Below are 26,693 nucleotides of genomic sequence, written 5' to 3' on the forward strand. Positions count from 1 at the left end.
CATTATAAAATCTTAAATGTAGGGAAGCGCAGCTGTGTGCTTCCCTGAACCTCTTTCTGATTTTTAACACTGCTTTCCTAAAACACGGAAGAAACTGTAGTCACCTGGCCTTGAATATACTCAGTACGATGTGAACTAAGAAAGAATTTTTTTTTTCAATTCCTGCATCTTCTGTTGTGTTTTTGTTGTAGTCCAACATCAAAATAATATTTTTGGCAAGTCAGGTCAGATTTTACAGTGGTCCCCAATGGTCCTCACTCTACCAGACTTTCACTTAATGATCGTCCTCTCATCTTGTATCTGTAGGATTTGATTTTGCTCCCTAGTATACCATTTGGTCTTTTCGTCCCTACTCAACTTTTTTTTTTCCTTATTTCTCTATTTTTTAAAAGTCGATTTGAATTTTGTTGCTGTTTCTCAACATCTAAGTGTTCCTACTCCATTTAGTGTTGCTTTTAAATTTAAGGAGTATGCTGTAAACTCAACTGGCATAATATTTAATGCTTTCACTTTACATTTAGTTTAAAATCTAAGCTTACATTTCCAGGCGTGTATGTGCTACAGGATAAAAAAAATGAAAAAATTGTAAATGACCACATACCCCTCCGTCCAGGAATCTTTCCCCTATTTCAAAAGGGAAAAGTCCCTTGTCAAAAGATTTATGTAAGTAGAGGACCCTGAACAAATGTGTCTAGGGATCTAGGTGTCTTCCACAGGGAGTTTCTACTTTTTGCTCTTGGTATTTTGCCTTTTTGATATTTAATAAATAGCCTGAAACAACAATAAACATCTCATGTATAGGCATAATGTCACTTTATACATTGATTTCTTTTAAAACAAGCTCTTCTCCATGTGTGAGGATACTTCTAAACACTGGGAATATTAGGACATGTTGTTTTATACTAGGAATAAAATTGAAATTCCTTACTGCTGGCAAACTGGCTCTGTTTGATACGGCCTTGCTGATGTCTGTCTAACGTTTTCTGTCACTGACCTTCTCTCTCCTTAGCCATCATGGCCTTGTTCTCGCGGACGTTTTCCTGTGTTGGTTTCCCTGGCTGGAGCCATCTGTTTTCAAGTCTTCCCATGATGGCTTCCTAGTTTTATCCAGAGCTCTGCTCAAATGTGACTTCCTGAGAGGTCATGTGCACTCACCCTTATCTAGACCAATACCTCCAGCCTGCATATACTCTGTCTGTCACTCTTTCCTCTACCCAGCTTCGTTTTCATGCCACTTACCACTACCTGAAATTGTGTATTTCCTCATTGTTTACTTACATCTTGTGTTTTTCTCCCCTAAAATGTAAGTTCCGTAAGGGCAGGAAGTTTGATTAGTTCATCATGGTGTCTCTTGTTGTCTAACCATGTCTGGCTTATAGTAAGCACTTAATAAATAGTTGTAGAATGAATGAACAAATTCAGAATGAAATTTTGAAAATGTACCCTATACTTTGCTCTGACACGAGAAATGTCTTTTTTTTAAGAAATGTCTCTACTACATACCCTGAGGTCCCACTTTTTAATAAATGATATATATTTTATGAATATACATACATATGTGTGCATGTGTGTAGTTTGTTAAAATTGAAGACGTCAAGAGGCACCCGAGTGGCTCAGTTGGCTGGGCATTCAACTCTTGATTTCGGCTCAGGCCATGATCTCAGGCTCTTGGGATCAAGCGCTGGGTCAGGCTTGGCGCTGAGTGTAGAGCCTGCTTGGGATTCTCTCTCCTTTTCCCTCTGTGCCCATCCCCCACCCCCACACATGCACATGCACATGCATGCTCGCTCTCTGTCTAAAAAAAAAAAAAAAAAAATTGAAGATGCAGATTCAAACTCCTGCTTTGTCATTTACATGTCGTGTGAGCTTATAGATTGTTCACTTGTCAATTTATTTACTGTCAAAGGGAAAATATTGATGATACTTTAAATGGGATCATGGATGTTGAATATTGAGGATATCTGGGTCAGAGTAACCACTTGCTAAATAATAGCTGCTACTTCTATTCGTTTGTTTTTTTTTTTAAGCTACTGCTCCCACTAATACCACCACTACTAACTGAGGTTAATAAGAAACCAAAGCAGTTGCTCTCATTTGGGTGCCATGACTTCTAAATTATGTAATCACGGTCAACAGACTATGTAACAAAATAATTGTGGGTGTGGTCAGTAGGAAAATTAAGCATCTTTCTTTCCTACCTCTAAAATAAGAGCAAAGTAGGAAATGGGCTAAAAGGTTTAATAGATTACAAAAGCTCAACATCTTTTCAGTTGATTGTAAAACTTAGTATCTGTAAAATGTAGTTTTTCAATAAAACTGACATTTTCTAGATTATAGACAAAAGGGATATTTAAAAACTTATTAAAAAAATTGTCTCTTAAAAAGGATACAGATTATAAACCAGTGCCACTGAAAGCAGGAGAGGGTGAAGATTATATGCTGGCCTTGAAACAGGAGTTGAGAGAAACTATGAAAAGAATGCCTTATTACATAGAAACACCTGAAGAAAAACAAGGTGGGTAATGGAATCTTTGATTATGTGGCTGAATGTATACAGATGAAACAGTGTTTCTACATAAGATACATAGTTATTTAATGCACTTAATGATTGATTGATTTAGTTCAATCAGAAATTATCCACTACCTTGAAAAAGCATACTTAATATGATTTAACAGAAAATTGTATTTTAAACTTTTTGATATTTTATTTCTAAAATTATCTTTCAAGAGAAGTTTTATGTGTTTGGTGAAAATTATGAAAAACAGAAAAATATTAAAAAGTAAAAGTCAGCTATAATGCTTATGTCTAGAGATCTGTTAATATTTTGTTGCATATTCTGGATTTTTTTCTTTTATGTGTGTATTCTTTTTATAAAATTGGATTCATAGTCTTCGTATCTTCCTTTTTTACCCAAGAGCATGTTATGAGCCTTTTCACATATCCTTAGTATTCTTGGAAAATATGATTTTTTAATGACTATGTGGTATTTCATTGTGTGTATATAACATTATTTATTGTGAGTAGTTGCCTGCTGTTAGATTTAAAGTGTTTTTTTGCTCATATATGTATATAATGCAATGATTACTATCCTTATACATAAATCCTTATGTAAGTCTCTGATTATTTAATATTTTGGTTAAAACTTTTAAAAGCCTTAACTATATTTTGGCTTATTATTTGTATATCAGACATAATAGGAAGCATAAAGCATGTACTCATTGATTATGCCAAGGACAGAGAGGAGAAATTACAGTTGGAGAAGCTTGACAGTCTCAGGGAGTGGGAAGTGGTTTTAGAGGAAGAGAACCCATTCCTGAGTAGTTATTTAGCACAGTAGATCTATATTGATTTTCAGTTTCTGCCCTTGAATGTTGAAATTAGAGAGATCGATATCATCCTTGAGTTCCCAAAACAACATCATTAAAGCATGAGAAATTCATATAGTATCATCTCATTCCATTAGTATTAAAAATGCATTCCATTTTCACTCTCTGTAAAAGACTTAGAACTGGCTAAGAGTCAAAAAGAAAGTCTTATAGGGGTGGCTGGGTGGCTCAGTCATTAAGCGTCTGCCTTCAGCTCAGGTCATGATCTCAGGGTCCTAGGATCAAGCCCCGCATCTCGGGCTCCCTGCTCAGCGGGAAGCCTGCTTCTCCCTCTCCCACTCCCCCTGCTTGTGTTCCTTCTCTCACTTTGTCTTTCTCTGTGAAATAAATAAATAAAATCTTTAAAAAACAAAAAAAATAAATGTTTAAAAAAAAGTCTTATATAGTAATATATGTGCTTATAATTATAAGAAGCATTTTAGACAAGTTCATTGAATTTTTCAAACATAGCTGCTTGAAGTTGATGTAATGGTTTCATAAGACATTTTTATCTCAAAAATACTGAATTTTTTTTACTTTCATGATTATGTTGCATGCTTTTATCTATTTGATTAAAAATGAAATTAAAGCTCTCATTTTAAAGATTTAAAAAAGAGATTAAATGAACTAATAAACATTCATTCTTAGAAAAAATAATAATTTAGGGTATACTTTAATCTTTTTAAAATTAGTGTTTTCTCTAGACCATGAAACAGATTTACTTAACTAAATGTGGTCGTTATTAAAGTACATGTCTAATTTACAAGTATATCATTTTATTAAAGCATATCTGTGAATCTTTTAAATAGGGACATTAGGAACATAATTTTGTTGCTGGTTTCTGGGAGTGGTTGGCTTGTACCTGGATTAAGAGGTTCTTTATCTTTGATAATTGCACAAAGTATTTAAAAATACAAGGAATCTTTGTTTCTTTTTCTTTCTGGAGAAAATGCTTATATAAAATTTTCCAAATTGATACAAGTACATTTCCTTCAAAATCTTCATGTTTACTTTCTTTTCTGATGTAATGTGTTTTTAGAAAACTATGGTTGAAAATGAAGTTTTTTAAAAAGAAAATACACATACATACTCATGTATATAGGTTAATATAGTATTTACTATATATATATATGCTTATATATGTGTGTGTGTGTATTCTTATATATAAAGTGTTTATGTACTATGCACACCATGAATGAGAAAGAATTGGCCAGGCTGAACAGAAGTATGCAACTGTCAGAGGGAGCTGTATTCTGGGTAATGTTATATCACTGTACCTTCAGCAGACTTCTCCTATCCCTCACCACCTATATGCTTTAGAAAAGAGAGACTTAGGGACTCATGTAAATAAATAAGGGTACGAGGTGTCAAGGCTTCCTGATAATTAAGTGGCTAGTGTCTCAGGGTATTGAGATCACAAAGAACTGAGGGCATAGAATGAGAATATTTCTTGTTGTGATATCTTCACAATTTGTTTATAATGTTCTTGGATAGAATTATAGAAATGATTGGTATTTCTTTATATAAAATTTGTTATCTCTGTAATAAAAGAAAAACACCAATGAATATTATTACTTTAATGGATTATAGCTGCAAGGGTCTCTCCATAGAGAGCATTGGATTGTCTGATCCAATGGTTCCCAGCTCAGTTTCCTGAACCACTAGGGTCCAATGAGGTAGAAACAGGCGTGATAGTTGTGATGGTTCTGTAAGCCATTTTTAGAATTTCAAAAGCTTAATAGGAATTATACATTTACCTGCAGTATGGCCACAAGATCTGTTATTGAATAAATGGAATTTGGTTTTTATTAACTGTCAATGTACCATCAGGGTCCATGAGACCCGATTTTGATTTTTGAGATTCTTTTTGAGCAGTGATTGATATTCATAACTTTTCTTTTTTAACAGAGATCTTCCAAAGAACAAAGAGAATTTATTTTAAAAATAGAAAGGGGGCACCTGGGTGGCTCATTCAGTTAAGCATCTGACTCTTGATTTAGGCTCATGATCTCAGGGTCGTGAGATCCAGCCCCACATGGGCTCTGCACTCAACCTGGAGTCTGCTTGAGATTCTCTCTCTCCCTTTCTTTCTACCCCTCCCCCTGTTCAATAAATAAATAAAATCCTTTAAAGAATTTCTTTTTTAAATGAAAAAATAAAGAAAGAAAACTCATTTTATCTTAGCATTACCATATCGGCCTGTTGTATCCTTTTATAAATCTAAAACATTCTGGAATCTTAGTGATCTTATTTTTCCTTCATCTTTAAACATCTTGCTATTTCATCAGCATAGATACTATTTTATCATTACTTGTGAATTATCCCCCCCATTCTGGAAAATAAAAGACTGAAATAATTAAAAAAAAAAAAAAAAGGAAGAATGATGAAGTTGCCTTGAAGGATGGTGCAGTATTGAAATAAATCACTATTACATTATCCTTTAGTGTTTCTTTTGTGTTGCCCAAAGTATTACCTTAATTTTTAGAAAGCTATAAAAGAAGTCTAGAGAGACTCTTGTCCTTATAGTTGTTTTGTTTTGGTTTTGGTTTTGTTTTCATAGAGTACAATTGAGAATCCAGAATTGTTCATTTTCAGCCCATAATGGCAAAGAGAAGAAAACTGACAGAGGAAAGTGTTACACTAGACAGATCAGAAGATGAATGCAGATGCAGCAGCTCTTTGGGCACTAACAATGATTGTGAAATTGATTGTATAAGTGAAATCTCTGAGTCTTCAGATGAGAGTATTCTAGATGAATTTTCTCAAACTCAAGAGTCAATGGGTAAACAATATATCTCTAAGAATAAAAAGGAAATACAGTACTCTCATACAATTAGTCCTTGAAAAGCACCTCGTCTCATAATATTTTGTGATAAGAACTGGGAACATCCTGTTTGTTGAAATGACATGTGACCATATATTTTTTTAATGGTGTTTATGTACCAAAAGTTATTTGATGTAGTTTGTAACTGGACAAATGCTAAAGGCAAGAACAAAGATGATCAAAAGGAAATTGGTTATGTAGAAACGAAACACTTTGTTGGATTGATCATGTTAATTGGTAATTATAAATTTAATAATGAAAATGTTTTACAATTATAGACCAAAGAAGATGGCTGGGCCATCCTCACTTCAACACAAATGTGAGCCATCAAAGTTTTTTTTTTTTTTTTAAAGATTTTATTTATTTATTTGTCTGAGAGAGAGAGCGTGCGTGTACAAGCAGGGGGAGTGGCAGAGGGAGAGGGAGAAGCAGGCTCTTCGTTGAGCAGGGAGCCCGATGCTGGGCCCAGGACTCTGGGATCATGGACCTGAGCCAAAAGCGGATGCTTAACTGACTGAGCCAGCGAGGCGTCACATCAGAGCTTTTTAAAGTATTACATTTTGACAATGCGAGTATAAGACGAAGAATTGGAAATAATGATAAACTGGAACCTATTAGCAATGTATTTCTAATCTAGAGTCATTTTGATGGTGCAAGTGTGAGAAGAACCAGAAGTAACAAGTTAGAATTTATTAATAAAGGTATATTTGAAATCTGGAATCAGGATATATGAAATGTATATATTCAGAGTTTGTGCATGACAACTGTACATGCATTCCTAGAATGCACAGTTGATGCACAGTTAACTGCATTCAAAAGGCATTGCCCATTTTGGGTAAACAGACATTCAAAACCAGGAAATAATGGAACATAAATTTGAGTTTAATATACTTAAGTTCTTATTATAATTTCTAATAACTTTCTTTTTAAATAATAGCTTTATTGAGATAAAATTCACATATATAAAATATACTTCTTTTTTTTTTTTTTTTTGAGAGAGAGAGCATGAGAGGGGGGAGAGTCAGAGGAGCCTGATGCGGGACTCAATCCCGGGACTCCAGGATCATGACCTGAGCCGAAGGCAGTCACTTAACCAACTGAGCCACCCAGGTGCCCCTAAAATATACTTCTTAAAGTATACAATTCAGTGGCTTTTGATGTAGTTACAGAGTGTGCAACGAACACTACTCTCTGATGTTTGGAACCTTAACGTCAACCTGAAAAGAAACCCTATACCTATTAGTATCACCCCTCAGTCTCCCCTGTCTTTAGCCATGGCAACCACTAATCTGCTTTGTCTGTAGTGATTTGTCTCTTCTGGACATTTCATGTAAGTAGAATCATAGGGATGCTTGGCTGGCTCAGATCTCGGGGTTGTAAGTTCAAGCCCAATGTTGGGTGTAGAGATTACTTAAAAATGAAATCTTGTAAAAAAGGGAATCATAAAATGTGTCCTTTTATGACTGGCTTCTTTAACTTAGCATAATGTTTTCAGGGTTCACTGATGGTACAACTGGCTGAATAATATTCTGGTGTTTGTATATGCCACATTTGTATATGCCACATTTTGTTTATCCATTCACCAGTTGATGGACATTTGGGTCAATTCCACTTTGGAGCTATCATGAGTAATGCTGCTTTGAACGTTTATGTACATGTTTTTGAGTGGACATATGGTATTTCTATTGGGTATTTATCTAGGATCATATGGTAACTCTATATTTAACATTTTGAGGAACTGCCAAACTGTTTTCCAAAGTGCTTGCACCATTTTACATTACCAAAAATATATGAGGGCTCTAGTTTTTCCACACCCTTCCCAAAACTTGTTGGTTATAGTTTCTCCACACCCTTGCCTTTTTGGTTACAGCCATCTATTGGGTATCAAGTGGTGTCTCATTGTGGTTTTGATTTGAGTTTCCAGAATAACTATGATGTTGAACATCTTATGTGCTTTTTTTCATGCATATCTTCTTTGGAGAAATGTCTATTCAAATCCTTTGTTTCTTTTTAACTGAATCTCAGTAGTTTTCAATATTGCTTATTCTTCTAAAGTTTAGTACTCAAGGTTAAATTTTTCCAAAATATGCGATCCGTTGAGAAAATTTTTAAATGCAAATCTGTCATCTGTCTTGACTTCTCTTTACAGATAAAAAGCTTGAGAGCAAGATTGAAATCAAAACAGTTAAATACCTAGAAAAGCTTGATTTCTTGGTCTCGCTGATCTACTCTTTATTTTAGTTATTTTTGTTTAACACTATGGTCTTAGTATTATTTGGAATCATGTTCTTAACATGGAAGAGAAATCAGTACATATTTGGGTCTTTTTTTTTTTATATTTGCATCTTTTGTATTAACTTCCCTATTTCATGGCTATACTCCTAAACCACATGTTGTTTTTTATGTTTGCATCTTTTGTATTAACTTCCCTATTTCATGGCTATACTCCTAAACCACATGTTGTGGAACCATGGTTTCACGCTATGGCATGATGGTGTTCCTTGCTAACTTAAGTTGCTAGGAAAGGGTTTGGGCCCTTATTAAGGGAGTTTCTTGTGGCAAAGTGGGCAAAGGAGAAGTAAGAGCCACTCCCATTTTGGGCAAGCACAGAAGGTCCCTGGAGAGTTGTCAGTAGTTGGTGTGGAAGACTTGCAGCTTGCTCATTCATACCCCATCAAGTCCAAACCTAGCTACTCCTCCCTTTTCCCCATTCTCCTCCTTGATGGGTTGTGAAGAGTAGCTCACTGAGAAGCCTGTTTATTAATGTGTGTAACAAGCACTGGAGGTGAGCATACAGCTCTCCATCTCCACTTAGGTAGTTAATACATCCCAGTTATGTAAGATTTAAAGTATGGGAGCTGGAGGCTAGTGTCAGAAAAAGGCTTTCTTGCCCGTATATGTAAGTGGCTTCCTGACCTGGCTTTGGGCTTTAGTGAATATTCTCAGAGATGAGTCAGGTTGTCTGATTCTAAAAACCATGATTAGGGTTTAGGTCTCTGCTCACCCCCAGCCATTCATACCCAGTTGCTTCTTGCAACTTCCTTAAACTTGTAATATTTATTGAACTTTTCAATAGGTGTTCAGGAACACATTATGTACAAATATAGGAAATTTCCTATGTGTGAAATAAAAGATGTTTGGGGGGGTTGTTTTGTTTTGTTTTTAAAGATGTTATTTCTTTATTTGACAGAACACAATCAGGGGGAGTGGAAGAGGGAGAAGCAGACTCCCACTGAGCAAGGAGCCCGACGTGGCGCTCGATCCCAGGACCCTGGGATCATGACCTGAGCCGAAGGCAGACACTTGACCAACTGAGCCACCCAGGCGCCCTGAAATAAAAGATGTTATCTGCTGTTTTCAGTTATGGCTTAAGGAATGGCTTATGTTCAGGCTTATTGTTGACTTCTCTAATGATAACTTCTTTTTTTTCTAGATATTGAAAGATATAGTAAAAGATACATGAAGGTGTACAAAGAGGAGTGGATACCAGGTAATTATAAAACTGAAAATATTAAAATAATTTTTAAAGTTTATCTCCCTACCCCATATTTTTTAGGGAAAATTTTCTATTTTCACCATAGGAATTTTCACTGTAGAAAAATAGTCTGGCTCCTTTCCTATAATTAATTAGTAATGTATATCCTTTGAAAACTAGGATAAAAAGACTTTTATACTGTAACAAGGAACAGTTAAAGTATTTTTGAAGTTCTTAAAATACTTTTTTATAAAATAGGACTTGCCAAGCCCATTTGGGTTTTCATTTCCATTTGCCACAATCACAATTTTAATCTACAGTACCAATAATACTTCCATGTTTGTGAGTGATTTTACAGCTTTTGAGGAGAATACAAGTCTAGTTAAAGGATACCAAAATCATGGATCTTCCTTTCTTTCAAGCAGACATAGACTACTTTTATTTGTTAAGATGCCTTTTCAATAGAAACATATCTAAGAGAGTTTTTTTCAACATTCACAAATTTTCCTTAGACAGAGGCAAGATGGAAGAGGCTAGAGAGATTTCATCCAGCTCTTTCATTTTGCAGATAAAGAAATGTTGCCATAGAAATGGAGTGATTTATCAGGGTGACTTGGACAGTACTACTAGAACCTAGGTCTTCTCATTTTAACTCACTTCCCTTTGAATTCTCTGTCCTTGGTGTTTCATGGAAACTGCCTTTATGTAAGAGCATAAATGGCATTTATAGCATTATTGCTTCAATGGGTTATAGTGGCCTTTTCAGTGTGGATCATTGATAAAGTTGGATTCTCTTTCAACACTCTCCTATCTCAGATCTTTCATATCTGCCACATCATAAATATTTATCTCCTGAATGATTCTCTTTACATACTTTTTCATGATCATCTATGAATCACTTGTAAAAGCAGAAATATAGTCAAAGCCAAATTTATTAGTTCAGGTAAAATAGCTTGAGATACAAATGCTTTCTACAAAATATACTGAGTTTTTATTAGCGCAGTATTTTTTAATCCATTCTCATGTTGCTTCATTTTTCTGATTAATTCTGTGCTTAAAAAGAAAAGAAAGTGGGATCCCTGGGTGGCTCAGTCAGTTGAGCATCCGACTCTTGGTTTTGACTGAGGTCATGATCTCAGGGGTGGGATCGAGCCCTGCACAGGGCTCCACACTCAGCGAGGAATCCCTTCCGCTCATGTACTCTCTCTCTCTAAAATAAATAAATAATTCTTTAAGAAAATTAAAAGAAAGTGGCAAATTAGAGGAATTGTTCAACTAAGGCAAATATTTTTTTAAAAGATTTACTTACTTATTTGAGAGAGAGTGCAGGGGGTGGGGCTGGGGGAGAAGGAGAGAGAGAATCTCAAGCAGACTCCCCACAGGGCTCTATCTCACAACTCTGGGATCATGACCTGAGCCAAAACCAAGAGCCTGAGACTCACGTGACTGAGCCACCCACATGCCCCCAGGAAAAATTATTTATCAAAGAGAATTTACTTTTCCTTAGCTATTTATATTTTTAATTATAAAGTTTTTGGATAGTTATTAGAATTGTTTATTTAATTTTGCATGTGTTGGGATTGTGGTCACATATTTTAACTTTTGAAAAATATCAACTATAGAAAACTTAATCCTAAAACCCACAAATAATTATTATAATATTTTGTTCCCAACCTAGAGGTTTCTCTGTACAAATATTAAATATATAAAGATATTTATGTATTAGGTTTATTTTTAATGGGATTCTATACATATTATTTTAGAAACTTTTTTATCAAACTATATCATGAATAACTTCATAAAAATTTTCTTACATTATTTTTCTTGTGATGAAAATTTCTGTATTTAAAATTGATTAGATAAATACTGTGTAGCTGTTGAAAGAATGTTGTAGAAATTTTATAGCACTACTTCAAAGGTTTTTTTTTAAGTTTATTTTTTTTAATAATCTCTGCATTCAATGTGGGGCTCGAACTCACAACCCTGAGATCAGCGTCACATGTTCTACTGACTGAGCCAGCCAGACGCTCCCAAAGTTTTTTTAATGAACTTTCTCTTTTTTGTAGGAGAAAACATACTACAATTATATTTCTGTACAGTTAGATATTAAGAAATTATTTTCATTACAGAAGCAATTGTGATGTCCTTTATTTTTTTTAAAGATTTACTTTTTTTATTTGAGAGGGTGTGGATAGAGGGAGAGGAAGAGAGAATCTTAAGCCCTGATCTGGGGCTCAATCTCATGACCCTCAGATCATGACATAAGCTGAAACCAAGAGTTGGATATTTAACCTACTGCGCCACCCAGGTGCCCCTCTCATGTCCTTTATTTTTTTTCAAGATTTTATTTATTTATTTGAGAGAGAGAGAGAATATGAGTAAGGGGAGGAGCAGAGGGAGAGGGACAAGCAGACTGCCCACTGAGCAGGGAGCCCAACTCAGGGTTCTATCCCAGAACCCTGACATCATGACTGAAGTCAGATGCTTCACTGACTGAGCCACCCAGGCGCCCCCTGTCATGTTCTTTAAATAGTCATGTTGAGTGCCACTAATCCCTAGAGGAAATTTCAATTTTTGTATTTTTTTTCTCTTTTGTACACACAGATTGGAGAAGACTTCCAAGAGAAATGATGCCAAGGAAAAAGTGCAAAAAAGGTACATTGACTAATGTAATAATCCAGGTTAAAAAAGGTTATTGATCAAATTCTAATTATGAAATTATCAATCTGAAGTTAGATTCAGTGTTCTGAATGCTTTTTCTTAAGATGTGTTTGGCATTTGGTTATTTCGTTAAAACGTTTTGTTGTTGATCTTTGTTTTGTTTTTGTTTGCTTAGTTGTTTTTCTTTTCTTTAATTATGGAATTTTGATGTGCCAAGAAAGACTTCTTAAGTATATAGACATTTTTTTTACTTTGAAATTTAGCACATCTGAAACTTTTTTAATGGTTATACTATCTACATTTTAATTTTTTTCAATTAATTAACATATATGATTAGTTTTAGAGGTAGAGGTCAGTGATTCATCAGTCTTACATAATACCCAGTGCTCATTACATAATGTGCCCTCCTTAATGTCTGTCATCCAGTTACCCCATCCCCCAACCTCCTCCCCTCCAGCAACCCTCAGTTTGTTTCCTGAGATTAAGAGTCTCTTATGGTTTGTCTCCCTCTCTGATTTCATCTTGTTTTATCTTTCCTCTTCCACTATGATCCTCTGTTTTGTTTCTTAAATTCCACGTACCAGTGAGACCACATGATAATTGCTTTTTTCTGATTGACTTATTTTGCTTAGCATTATACCTTCTAGTTCCATCCATGTTGTTGCAAATGGCAACCGTTCATTTTTTGATGGCTGCGTAATATTCCATTGTGTGTGTGTGTGTGTGTGTGTGTGTGTGTGTGTGTGTGTGTGTGTGTGTGTCCATTCATCTGTCAATGGACATCTGGGCTCTTTCCATAATTTGGCTACTGTGGACATTGCTGCTATAAACATAGGTGTGCGGGTGCCCCTTTGGATCACTACATTTGTATCTTTGGGGTAAATACCCAGTAGTGCAATGGCTGGGTCATAGGGTAGCTCTATCTTCAACTTTTTGAGGAACCTCCATACTGTTTTCCAGAGTGGCTGCACCAGCTTGCATTCCCACCAACAGTGTAAGAGGGTTCCCCTTTCTCCGCATCTCTGCCAACATCTGTCGTTTCCTGACTTGTTAATTTTAGCCATTCTGACTGGTGTGAGGTGATATCTCACTGAGGTTTTGGTTTGGATTTCCCTGATGCCGAGTGATGCTGAGCACTTTTTCATGTGTCTGTTGGCCATTTGGATGTCTTCTTTGGAAAAATGTCTGTTCATGACTTCTGCCCATTTCTTTGATTGGATTATTTGTTCTTCTGGTGTTGAGTTTGATAAGTTCTTTGTAAATTTTGGATACTAGCCCTTTATCTGATATGTCATTTGCAAATATCTTCTCCCATTCTCTTGGTTGTCTTTTGGCTTTGTCGACTCTTTGCTGTGCATATATTTTAAGTTTTTAACTAAAACATTTGGAACTGGTAAAATTTGGGAACTGTTAAATTAGAACTTTATGTTGTACATAAAATACCAAAGTGAAAGTTTCCAATGTGTTCTTTCATAATTCCACTGAGTAAAAAGTTGTTGAGCATCTGCTATTGCCAGACACTGTGCTAAAAGGAATAAAACAGTGAGCAAAGTGGGAATAATCCTTGCCCTAATGGGGCTTGCAGTCAAATGGAGTAAAAACATTAAACAAAAGCACAGTGACCTCATTGGGAGGTCAGGGGAGTTCCTTTGAGGACATGGAATTGGAAGTCAATATTGCAAGATGAGTAGGAGTTTACTAAGATGTGGTCAGGGGAAGAACATTGGAGAAAGACCAGGTTTGTGAGGGGAAAGTCATAAATTCAATTTAAAAAGGTGGTCTTTAAGGTTCCTTTGAAATATACCAGTAGAAATGTTAAGCATGTTGTTGCATACAGGGAGGTGGACCTCAAAATGGAGAAGATAGTGATCAGCATAGACACTATAATTGAAACTGTGAGGAAGGAAGGATGAGATTGTCTAGGGAGAAATTAGAGAATTAGAAAAAATGAAGGCCTAAGCCTAAGCTTGGAGGAATGCCAAAATTTAATAGGCTGGTAGAGGAGATTTAATCAGCAAAGAAAGGAGATGGAAAGAAAGAGAGAGGGGAGGGAGGAGAACCCAATGGGGTAGAGTTACAGAAGTGAGAGTATGCAAGAAGTAGAGACTATTTCCACGCAGCCGGGTGGCTTAGTCAGTTAAGTGTTTGCCTTGGGCTCAGGTCATGATCCTGGGGTCTTGGGATCAAGGCCATGTCAGGCTCCCTGCTCATTGGGGAGTCTGCTTCTCCATCTTCTTCTGCTCCTCCTCCTGCTTGTGCTTTCTCTCTCTCTCTCTCTCTCTCTCTGTCAAATAAGTAAATAAAATTTTAAAACAAAAAAGAAGTAGAGACTATTTCAAAAAGTGGGCAACAGTGTTAAAGGAGGTTAAACAAAGTTGCTGTGAGGTCAAGTAAGATAAAGATTGGAAAATACAAACTAATTTTTGACATGTTGATCATCATTGACCTCAGTGAGAGCTTTTTTCTTTTTTTAAAGATTTCATTTATTTATTTATTTAGAGCATGTGGCGGGGGCAGGGGGAGAGGGAGAAAGCGAAACTCAAGCAGACCCTGAGCTGATGTAGGGCTCAATCTCACATCCCTGAGATCATGACTTGAGCCAAAATCAAAAGTCGGATGCTTAACTGACTGAGCCACCCAGTCACCCCTCAGCGAGAGCTTTCTAAAGGATTTGTAAGGGTGGAATTCAGATTGGAATAGGTTAAACAGTAAATGAGAATTTCGGAAAAGGGGACAGCTAGCATAAATGAGTGTTTGGGGAATTTGGATATAAAGAATAAAGAGAGAAAAAGGGAAGTAGCCAGAGGCGCCTGGGTGGCTCAGTCGGTTGGGCATCTGTCTTCATCTCAGGTCATGATTCCAGGGTCCTGTTATCCAGCCCTGCATCAGGCTCCCTGCTCACTGGGGAGCCTGCTTCTCCTTCTCCCTCTGCCACTCCCCCTGCTTGTAATCTCTGTAAAATAAATAAATTAATTAATTACTTAAATTAAAAAAAGGAAGTAGCTAGAGAGGTTAATAACAATGAGGTTAGAAACAAAGGGAAGAGAAGAAATTCCCCCACCCATTGCCCCTCTCTTTTATTGGGACGGGTATTTTGCATTTTGCTTTTTAATAGACTTCATTTTTAGAGCAGTTTTAGAGTCACAGGAAAATTGAGCAGATAAGTACAGATTTCCCATATGCTCTCTGCTACTACACATGCATAGTCTCCCCCATTATTAACATCCCCTACCAGAGTGGTACATTTGTTACAATCAGTGATCCTACCTTGACATATCACTATTACACAGAGTCCATAGTTTACTTTAGGATTCACTCTTCTTATTATACATTCTATGGGTTTTGGCAAATGAACATGACCATTGTATTATCATAGAGAGTACTTTTACGGCTTTAAAAATTCTGTGTGCTCTGCCTTATCATCCCTTCCTCCTCCTTACCCCTGGCAACCACTGATCTTTTTACTATCTCCATAGCTTTGCCTTTTCCAAAATGCCATATAGTTGGAAGCATACAGTATGTAGCCTTTTCAGATTGGCTTCTTTTACTTAGTTATATGCATTTTGGTTTCCTCCATGACTTTTCATGGCTTGACAGCTCATTTTTTGTTAGCGCTAAATAATATTCCATTGTCTGGTTGTGCCACAGTTTATTTATCTATTTACCTACTGAAGGTCATCTTGATTGCTTCCAAGATCTGGCAGTTATGAATAAAGTTGCTATAAACATCCATTGTTGTGTGGACTTAAGTTTTCAGCTCCTTTGAGTAAATACCAAGGAGGATGATTGCTGGACTATATGGTAAGAATATGTTTAGTTTTGTAAGAAACCACCAGACTGTCTTCCAAAGTTCCTCCACCATTTTGCATTCTCACTAACAACCAATGAGAGTCCCTGTTTTTATTTTATTTATTTAGTTTTTTTTTTTTAAGATTTTATATATTTGACAGAGAGAGACACAGCAAGAGAGGGAACACAAGCAGGGGGAGTGGGAGAGGGAGAAGCAGGCTCCCCACCGAGCAGGGAGCCCGATGCGGGGCTCGATCCCAGGACTCTGGGATCATGACCTGAGCCGAAGGCAGACACTTAATGACTGAGCCACCCAGGCGCCCCGAGAGTCCCTGTTTTTACACATCCTGGCTAGCATTTGGTATTGTCAGTGTTCTGGATTTTGGCCATTCTAATAGGTGTGTGGTAGTATCTCACTACTGTTTTAATTTGCATTTCCGTGGTGACATATGATGTGAAGCATCTTTGTAAATGCTTACTTGCCATTTGTGTATCTTGTTTGGCAAGATGTCTGTTAAGGTCTTTGGGCCACTTTTTAATGTTTTTTTGTGTATGTGTATGTTCCAATCAGATGAAGAGATAGATAGGGCAAAGTCTAGAAGGGTTCCCAGCACAGGAACTTCTGTCCCTGTGGACCTGGGGTGCACCACCTTCCCAGTATGTGGATGTGCTTACCAACCTGGAAACTCCTCAAATCCCCATACTTTGGGAATTTTTATAGAGACTTCATCACATAGGTATGATCACTCATTAACTCAATCTCCAGTCCCTCTCCCCTTTCGCAGGGATTGGGGAATGGAGCTGAAAATTCCAGTCTTTTAATCATGGTTTGTTCTGTCTTGTGACCACCCTCCATCTTGAAGCTATCCAGGAGCCCACCAAGAGTTGCCTCCCTAGAACAAAAGACACTTCTATCACCCAGTAAATTCCAAGTGATTAGGAACTCTGTCAGGAACCAGCTTCAAAGACTAAATATTAGAACAAAACATCCTCCTAGTGTTCTTATTACTTAGGACATTATAAGAGTTTTAGGAGTTCTGTGCCAGGAACGAGAAACTGAGACCAATATATATATTTTTTCCATTATTTCACACAGTCCTTTATCAGATATATCTTTTGCAAATATTTTCTACAGGTCTGTGGTTTGTTTTCTCAGTCTCTTGACATTATCTTTTGCAAGGCAGAATTTTTAAATTTTAATGGAGTCTGACTTATTCGTTATGTCTTTCATAGATCATAGCTTTGGTGTTGAATCTAAGAAGTCATCACCAAACTCGAAGTAATCTAGATTTTCTCATATGTTATGTTTTAAGAGTTTTATAGTTTTTAGTTTTATGTTTTGCATAACTCAAAATGTGATCCATTTTGAGTTAATTTTGGTGAAGGGTGTAAGGTCTACCTAGATTCATTTTATGCATGTGGAAGTTTAGTTGTTCCATCACCATTTGTTGAAAAGACTATCTTTTCTCCATTGTACTGCCTTTGCTTCTTTTTCTATATTTATGTGGGTCTATTTCTGGGCTCTCTTTTCTGTTCCACTGACCTGTGTTTATTCTTTCCCCTTTATCACACAGTCTTGATTACTATAGCTTTAGAGTATGTTTTTAAAGTCCAGTATTGTCAGTGCTCCAATTTTGTTCTTCCCTTCAATATTGTGTTGGCTCTTCTGGATCTTTTGCTTCTCCAAACAAACATTAGAAACAGTTTGTTGATACTGAAAAAGAACTTACTAGGATTTTGATTGAGATTGCATTGAATCCATAGATGAAGTTGGGAAAAACTATCATCTTGACAATACTGAGTCTTACTATCCATGAACATGGAATATCTCTCCATTTATTTAGTCCTTTGACTTCATTCTTCAGTTTTGTGGTTTTCTTCATATAGACTGTATACATACTTTGTTAGATTCATATCTAAGTATTTCATTATTGGGGTGCTAATGTAAATAGTATTAGATTTTTAATTTCAAATTCTACATTTTTGGCATATAAGAAATATATATTGACTTTTGTGTATTAACCTTGTATCCTCAACCCTTCTATAATCACTTATTAGCTTCCAGGGTTTTTGGCTCATTCTTTCAGCCAAAAATTGACCTTTGTGTATTAACCTTGTATCCTGCAACCCTTTTATAATCGCTTATTAGTTTCCAGAATTTTTGGCTCATTCTTTCAGATTTTCTGCATAGATGATCATGTCATCTGTGAATGAAGACAGTTTTATTTCTTCTTTCCCAATCTGTTGAAAGCAGTGGTAAGAGAGAACTTTCTTGCCTTGTTCCTAATCTTAGTGTCAAACTTTTCACCGTTAAGTATGATGTAGCTTTGGGGGTTTTTTTTATAGCTATTCTTGTATCAAGTTTAGGAAATTCCCCTCTGCTCCTATTTACTAAGAGTTTTTAGTCATGAATGGGTGTTTGATTTTGGAAGGTTGAACCATCCTTACATACCTGTGCTAAGTCCTACTTAGTCGTGATGTATTTATTATTCTTTGTATACATTGTGGGATTGGATTTGGAAATACTTTGTTGAAGATTTTTGCTTATATGATCACGAGAGATACTGGTTTTCTGTTTCCTTTCTTGTAATATTTGTCGGGTTTTGGTGAGGGTAATATTGGCCTCGTAGAATGAGTTAGGAAGTATTGCTTCTTCTCCTGTTTTCTGAAAGAGCTCCCCCTCCCCTTTTTAATAGCTTTATTGAGTTATCTTTGACATATAATAAAGTGCACATATTTGAAATATATAATTTGGTAAGTTCTAACATGTATATTTATATGTTATATGGTAAGTTCTAACATATATATATAAACTAATATTTTTATTTTGTTTCATCTCAGAACTACAATTTATAAGAATAGTTAGCTTGCTTGAGTACAAAATATTATATTTTAAAAAGCCCAAAATATTGTATGTTGAGATATAATAGTTTATCTGCTGTCTTTATACCTTTGGCTTTTATCAGGCAAATATATTATTTTTACAGTATAATAACGTGCATTAGTGATACTGGTCATGTCCTGGTGGATCACAAATTTGTACCAGACTTTAAAAGGCCAAAAATAATGTATCTGATTTGGAAAAATTATTATTTTCAAATACATCCCACTGACTGCTTATCCCTGGAACTTTATATATACATTGATTATTAGTAAGAACGCCCAATGTGTCAGAATTTCCATTTGTTAAAAAATAAAACAACCACCACAAAACTTTCTGTTTCCACGCTGAGCTTTTTTTTTTTTTTTTGCATATTGTTTAATTTTCATGTTTTATTCCTGATAAACTTATACTCTCTCTTTTATTAAAATGATCTCCACTGATTTACATGAAAGTAAACAGTACCCAAAGAGCCAAAGGCTGAAAAAGTTTGCTTTTTGAAGAACCAGCTATTGGCAGGTATTGAAAAAAACCAAAAAAATTTTTAAATATGTGTATGTATTTGGCCAAAGATGGGGAAGATAATGCATGTTTTGGGGTTAAAACAGTCTTTTAACAAATTTTGGTAATTTTTTTTTAAGATTTATTTATTTTAGAGAGAGAGTAAGAGACCTGGTGAGTGGGGGGAGAGACAGACGGAGAAGGAAAGGGAGAGCATTTTAAGCAGATTCCCCGCTGAGCATGGAACCCAACTCTGGGCTCTGTCTCACAACCAGGTCAAAACCAAGAGTCGGACACTCAACCCACTGAGCTACCCAAGCATTCCAACAAATTCTGGTAATTTGACACTTGTCTCCTAGTTATACGTAATAGAATTTGTGATTATATAAAACCAGATTGATAAGTTGCAAAAGATGCTTAGGGGCCTTTTGGCAACTGACTTTCTTAGTTAAAAGATCAGTAGCTTTTTATTTTAATTTTTTAATTTTTTAATTTTTAATTATTTTTTAAAGATTTTATTTATTTATTTGACAGAGAGAGACACAGTGAGAGAGGGAACACAAGCAGGGGGAGTGGGAGAGGGAGAAGCAGGCTTCCTGCGGAGCAGGGAGCCCAACGCGGGGCTTGATCCCAGGACCCTATGATCGTGACCTGAGCCGAAGGCAGACATTTAACTGACTGAGCCACCCAGGTGCCCCATTATTATTATTTTTTTTAAAGATTTTATTTATTTATTTGAGAGAGACAGAGATAGTGAAAGGGAGCACAAGCAGAGAAGAGAGGGAGAAGCAGGCTCCCTACTAAGCAGGGAGCCCGATGTGGGGCTCGATCCCAGGATCCTGGGATCATGACCTGAGCTGAAGGCAGACGCTTAACTGACTGAGCCACCCAGGTGCCCCGCCCCATTATTTTTTTTTAAGATTATTTATTTAAGAGAGAGAGAGAGAGAGAGAGCAAGCTGGGGTGAGGGGCAGAGGAAAAGAGAGAATCCTGAAGCCAACTTCCTGCTGAGTGTGGAGTCTGACATGGGGCTCAATCCCAGGACCCTGAGATCATGACCTGAGCTGAAATCAAGTTAGCTGCTCAACCGACTGAGCCACCCAGGCACCCCAAGAGATCAGTAGTTTCTAATAAATTTACCTGACCATGTTCTATAATACCCATTTAACAGACTTATGTGTTAGGAAACTTAAATAATTCAACAAAAGATCCTTAGAGAAAAAGACTTCATGTGTGAGTAAATTACATTCTTAGCTAATGTTTTCTGGCATCCATATTATAATATATATTGAGATCTAGTTAATGTATGATACTACATTTTATGTGCTACAGTTCAAATTAAACAGTCTTTATCCTCAAGGGGAACAGAGAAAGTTACCCATTATTAAATCTGTTACTTTTTTTCTGAGCAAAACTTCACAAATATATATGTTGGGGTTCTGAGCTCAGTGACTCCCTGGGGGGCAATTTGGTATAACACAGTAAATTGTAATTCTGTCAGTTATGGGTCATCCACCACAATCTAGAAATTTCCTCTTCTATAGTTTAAATGTTAATCTTTAACAAAATTACATCTTTCTGAGTCATATTTTCCTCTGTTACCAAGTAATTTCTAGGTATTTAGTTTGATTTTGGGAAAGGACTATTGTACTTTTTGATCACAATGGGGCAATTTTGTAGCATATTATAATGCCTTGATAACTGACTGGCTGGATCTATATGTGAGAATTTATAATTCTCCGTTCCCTGCAGTTGTAGAATAGCCTCAAATGCATTATTTTATATATGGCTTAAAAAAAAAATCCCAAAGCCATTAAAACATTTTATTTATATTGCTTTGAGTTTTCAGATTCGTATAATGGGTGTGATTAGTTTAACCATTTTAATCTTCATTCCAAAGATGAGGCTTATCTTGCAGGAGTATAATTCCTTTATCATTTCTTTAACCAGTGACAAATGCGTATTTATTCTGCAGTTGTTTTTTATTTTCCAAACCTGGTCAAATTGCCCTAGTTAAAATAAAGTACACTGATCAGTGAACAGGAAGCCATGCAGATGATGTATTGGTGAGAGTCTTCCACTGGTCCTCTGATGCTTCTACCTGAAGTAACATTTTAGTAGTTTAGGCCTTAATAACATTACTTTCCAGTACAGATTTTCAGTATTGGTAAGATATCTGGTTACAGTGTTAGAAAACATCCTATTAAGTGATTATCCTTTACTCCTCATCATGGAAAATTGGTGCGGTGTGCTGACTTATTTTGTTATTCTTTAAGAAAATCAATTCGGTCTGCAAATTATGTGAGTGCCCGCTACGACCTAGACAGCATATGAAAAGGCAAAGATGTAATACACAGTTGCTGTTACAGAAATATGTGTTAACAGTGGTTTTATTTCAGCAGGCCCCAAATCCGAAAAGGTGAAAGATACGGGCAAAGGTGCTTCACTCACTAATACTGCAGATGTGTTGAAAAAAATCGAGGTAAGGTTTTCCTCTTGCTGTACGAGCAAGCTGAAGAAGCGTCACGCCTCCTTTCACCTTCTTCAGTCTTTCCGCCTTCTCTCTTGTAATAATATGTGGATTTGGCAGAACCAAGCCCAGCACACAGGGTACCTGGACAGATCTGAACACTGTTGGCTGGGAGATAAAGAACCTCCATCCTGGCCTTCACCACTTACCTGTCACCTTACCTTACCCTCTGTCACCTACTTCCTTTTCCGTGTATCGCTACTTTCCCCTTACACTGGAATTATGTATGGGAAAGAAACACGAAAGAGTTACATACCAAAAATGTATTTCTTTTAAAAAAACCTCTCATTTTTTTCCTGTTATTATACATGTGCTTTTTAGTCCTTTTTTTTCTGTCTCATGGTAAGTGTAGAAGATTCTATTGAGAAAAAAGCACATCTTATGGAACTACTTTTATACCTTCATTGTTTTTAATATTTCAAAACTAGAAAGATAAAAAATCCAAAATGTTAATAAACTAAAAATTTGCCCTCCCATCCCTCTCCCTCACCATCCAGTTTCCCTCTTGTAGACAACCAGTATTACCAGTTTCTTATAGCTAGATCTTTCAGAAATATTTTATGCATAACAAATAACAGGTTTTTTCTTAATGACAAAAGCTAGTATATTACATTCTTCTGCACTTTCATTTTATCATTTATAATCAATGGAGATGGCTCTAAGTCTATAGAGTTTGCCTCATTCTTTTTTTTCTTTTTTTCCTTTTTTGGCTGCACTTTAAGAATGAACCATAATTTATTTAACCAGTACCCTATTGATGGACATAATGTTTCATTTAGAATTTTGCTATTATAAACAGTGCTGGAGTGAATTCATATGAAGTATACCATTTTACATCTATAGAGTAGATTTCTTGAAGTGGATTTCTTGGGTCAGTTATGTGTATTAGATAATATGGATAAATACTGACAGATCACTCTCCACGGAAGTTATGCCAATTTATTCCCACTGTCCATGCATATGTTACCTTGCCTTGATGGTAATGATGATGATGATAATGATAACAGCTAGCACTTATTGAGAATTTATTATGTACCAGGCTCTTTGATGAAAGCTGTTTACATGCATTATGTCCTGAAGACTTCATAACAACAAAGAGAGTTGGGTAATATTTTTCCTTACTTACAGATAAGGAGGTCAAGGCTTTAAAATTTTTACTTGCCTGGTCAAGTTGGCATTGCCATGTGATAACAGAAACTCGTATTTTTGTTATTTTATTTTTTGGCCAGTACTTGAGCTGGAAATAACGTATCTGAAAATAAGGCCAGGAGGATATTGAAGCAATAGCAGTAACTGTCAGGTTTAACTGTGGTGGGATGATGGATGGGGTTGCAGAACTAGCCAACTTGTATTGATTGAACACAGATTCTGACTCTTCTTAAAGCTTCCTGGAAAGAAGTTGCTAAGATGACATATGCTATAAGGAAGATTGATCAGAATATGGATTCTCATCAGAACAAATTGTGTTTCCTGATTTTCTACATTTAAACACCTTTTTCATTTTGCACATTGTTAAAATTGAAGTTTTAAATCCGGAACTCTAAATGAGTTCGCTTTATTATCTCTCAGTTAAAGAGCAAAATTAGCTTCTGGATGACTCTATTATTGTTCATTTCTTCACCAAAAGTAGTTGTAAGTTTTATTATAATAAAACTTCTGTGGATGGAGAGGAAGTAAGAAACAGTCAAATCTCATGATTAATGTGTGAATAATCAGACAGCAGTAAACTAATATTTGAGCCTATGTCTGCTTGACTTACAGGAAGCTCTCTGTATAGGTTAGCTGCATATTATTTAAACTAGAAGAACTATTCCCTCTCTATAAGTTAACTGTTTGCAAAGTGTTTTCATATCGTGTTAATCACATTATTCTTAAAACAAATCTGTAAGGTAGTAGTAAATAGTTAAATCTCACAGAGGAGAAAATGGAGACTAATAAGTAGACAAACCAAAACTAGTAGCTTAGCACAAAAAGAAAATGTAATGAGACAATGTGTGTGGCTCTGCGATCATTTTTTTTAATTGCATAAATCTAGTATAGGTAACCAATTTAAGTATTTTATGGGTTTGATTTAGGTCTATGTGATACAAATAAAGTTGTTACTTTTTAAAAAATATTCAAGGTTACAGTAATGGAAATAAAGACTTTCCTACTCCTACAGAGCAGTAAATGTTTTTTTATATTTTAAAAACATGTTCCATAGTTGGTTTAAATATGTTTATTGCTAATTATGAAGTAATAGCTAATAGCAGGATTTTTCAGATATAGTATATACCTTGCACAGAGTTTAGTAAGTATAGCACTGCATTTCCCTTTTAACGACACAAAATTTATAGGTTGTAGCCCTCTTTACTGCAATTTGATTAAAATAGAAAAGAAAAAACTCCATATGTTAATGTCAACATAGCATCATTATATGTGGGTATGTGTGTGTGTGTGTATTTATAGACACTTCAGAAGATCTATAAACACTATTTTGTTTACTTGCAATTTTCCAAAGGGATTGTCAATTGGAAAAATTGCACTCATTATATTATAGTAATAACTCATATAAGGCAACATGGGTCAGTGTGAAGATAAATCATCATATGTCTATTACCTTGGTTTTATTTGTTCTGCCTCAGTGGGATGAGGTAAAAAAAGGTGGAATTTGAATTTTTTTTAAGATTTTATTTGTTTATTTGACAGAAAGAGAGAAAGCACAAGCAGGGGGAGCTGCCAAGGGAGAGGGAGAAGCAGGCTTCCCGCTGAGCAAGGAGCCTGATGGGGGGCTCAGTCCCAGGACCCTGGGATCATGACCTGAGCCAAAGGCAGACGCTTAACTGACTGAGCCACCCAGGCACCCCAGAATTTGAATTTTGATTAGAAATTGAATCTGGCTGATGTAGTGTCTTTATTGCCTTTGATTTCCTTAAATTCAAACTTGAATATAATTAAAGGGATTTTAATCGGAGGGGGAGACGAACCATGAGAGACTATGGACTCTGATAAACAAACTGAGGGTTCTAGAGGGGAAGGCGGTGGGGGGTTGGGTTAGCCTGGTGATGGGTATTAAAGAGGGCACGTACTGAATGGAGCACTGGGTGTTATACGCAAACAATGAATCATGGAACACTACATCCAAAACTAATGATGTAATGTATGGTGATTAACATAGCATAATAGAAAAAAATGGGGAAAAATAAATAAAAATAAATACTTAAGAGCCAGTAAAGGAATAGCTAAATTGTAGTCACTCCAAATACAAAATGTGTTTTCTCTCTATATGTAATCTACAAAGCAAAAATAATACGATGGAGCATTTGCAGCCATATGAATTAATGTTCTGATTATTGTTTAAGAATAATCATATCTTAGCTAAAGTGATCCTGTGCTTTAATTATGAGTATTAACATAGGGGCACCTTGCTGGCTCAGTTGGTAGAGCATGCAACTCTTGATGTCAGGGTGGTGAGTTCAAGTCCCATATTGGGTATAGAACTTACTTTAAACAATAAATAAATAAATACAACATAGACATTTTTGAAATGTTACCATTACATTCTCTTTTCTCCTTTCATGTTGGAGAGATAACAAAATGGCATTCTGAAAGTTTCTGTCTATGAACTGAATCAATTCAGTATTTTAGAAGGAGGTAGGATACAAACCATAAAAATAAAGCGTTGTGCTTAGAGCTGATACCAAGCCATCCCTGAGACCCAGTTATAAAGTAACAAACTCAATGAAAATACTAGTATAGTGACAGGACAGAGAGGTCCTCCTTTGTTGCATGAACTCACAGCTTCCCAGGTAGTGGCCTGGAGGATTAGAATGAGGTGATGGGTAACTGTGTTTTCTTGAGGCTAAGCGGGGAGTCAAAGTCTAATGGTTTCCATTTAAATTAATGAAGTTCATTTATGCCAGGAATTGGAAAAGAGAGGTGATGGTGAAAAATCAGATGAGGAAAATGAAGAGAAAGAAGGAGGCAAGGAGAAAAATCAAGAAGGCGACGAGGAGGACGACGACGCCGCAGAACAAGAGGAATATGATGAAGAAGAGCAAGAAGAGGTAATGACGTTACTAAGTTGAAGGGTTATCTAATAAGGAACCAGATCTATGCTATATAATTAAAATAACAAACCAAAACCCAGTTGGGATATATCATTATCACTGGTATCAGTTCCTTAGTGTCAGGAGGATTACTAGAGCATTGAAATGATACCAAAATGAATCTAGGAGGTAAGAGTAACTTGATAGACAACTTTGTAAGTGGAAGTCCACAAGTGAAGCAAATCGATCAGATTACCTAAAATTTTTGATCTGCCATTACTGTAATTAAGGACTTAGTCATTTAGGGTCTGAAGAGGCAATCCCTGCCATACCATCATGTTTCAAATCCCAAAGTGCACGTGGACACTGCCAGAGAACAGTGATGATCTAATCTCCAGTATCTGACTGAGTTAGGACTTAGTGGTTTGGATCTGGGATTTCTAACTTCTAGAAACATGGTGCATTTCAAAATAAGCTAGAGCCAATCAGGGTGTTTTTGAGCAGGGTAACTTTGTTGGTCACAGCATTTTTGGGACTTAGTATACACCTCATGCAGTAACCCTATGCTGGGAGTTTCTTTGCCATAGCAGTGAACTTTGTCTTCACTCCATTTCAGCTTCCCACATGACGCTGAATCT

The 26,693-nt window shown here is 36.0% G+C and overlaps 1 protein-coding gene across 5 annotated transcripts in view; it reads left to right on the forward strand.

The window, feature by feature from the left end:
- POLR3G (RNA polymerase III subunit G) overlaps nucleotides 1-26,693 on the forward strand; it is a 99,058-nt gene that overhangs the window by 64,834 nt on the left and 7,531 nt on the right. For 4 of the 5 annotated variants that reach the window (XM_027604829.1, XM_027604824.1, XM_027604827.1 and 1 more), the window contains 5 exons: nucleotides 2,386-2,515; nucleotides 9,624-9,680; nucleotides 12,270-12,320; nucleotides 21,897-21,979; nucleotides 25,930-26,073. In XM_027604829.1, the coding sequence (XP_027460630.1) occupies nucleotides 2,386-2,515; nucleotides 9,624-9,680; nucleotides 12,270-12,320; nucleotides 21,897-21,979; nucleotides 25,930-26,073 (465 nt within the window). The remainder of the gene's footprint in view (nucleotides 1-2,385; nucleotides 2,516-9,623; nucleotides 9,681-12,269; nucleotides 12,321-21,896; nucleotides 21,980-25,929; nucleotides 26,074-26,693) is intronic. The other variant, XM_027604825.1, reaches the window with a different exon arrangement.

This window comes from Zalophus californianus, chromosome 5 (genome assembly GCF_009762305.2).
Source record: "Zalophus californianus isolate mZalCal1 chromosome 5, mZalCal1.pri.v2, whole genome shotgun sequence".
Taxonomy (NCBI): domain Eukaryota; kingdom Metazoa; phylum Chordata; class Mammalia; order Carnivora; family Otariidae; genus Zalophus; species Zalophus californianus.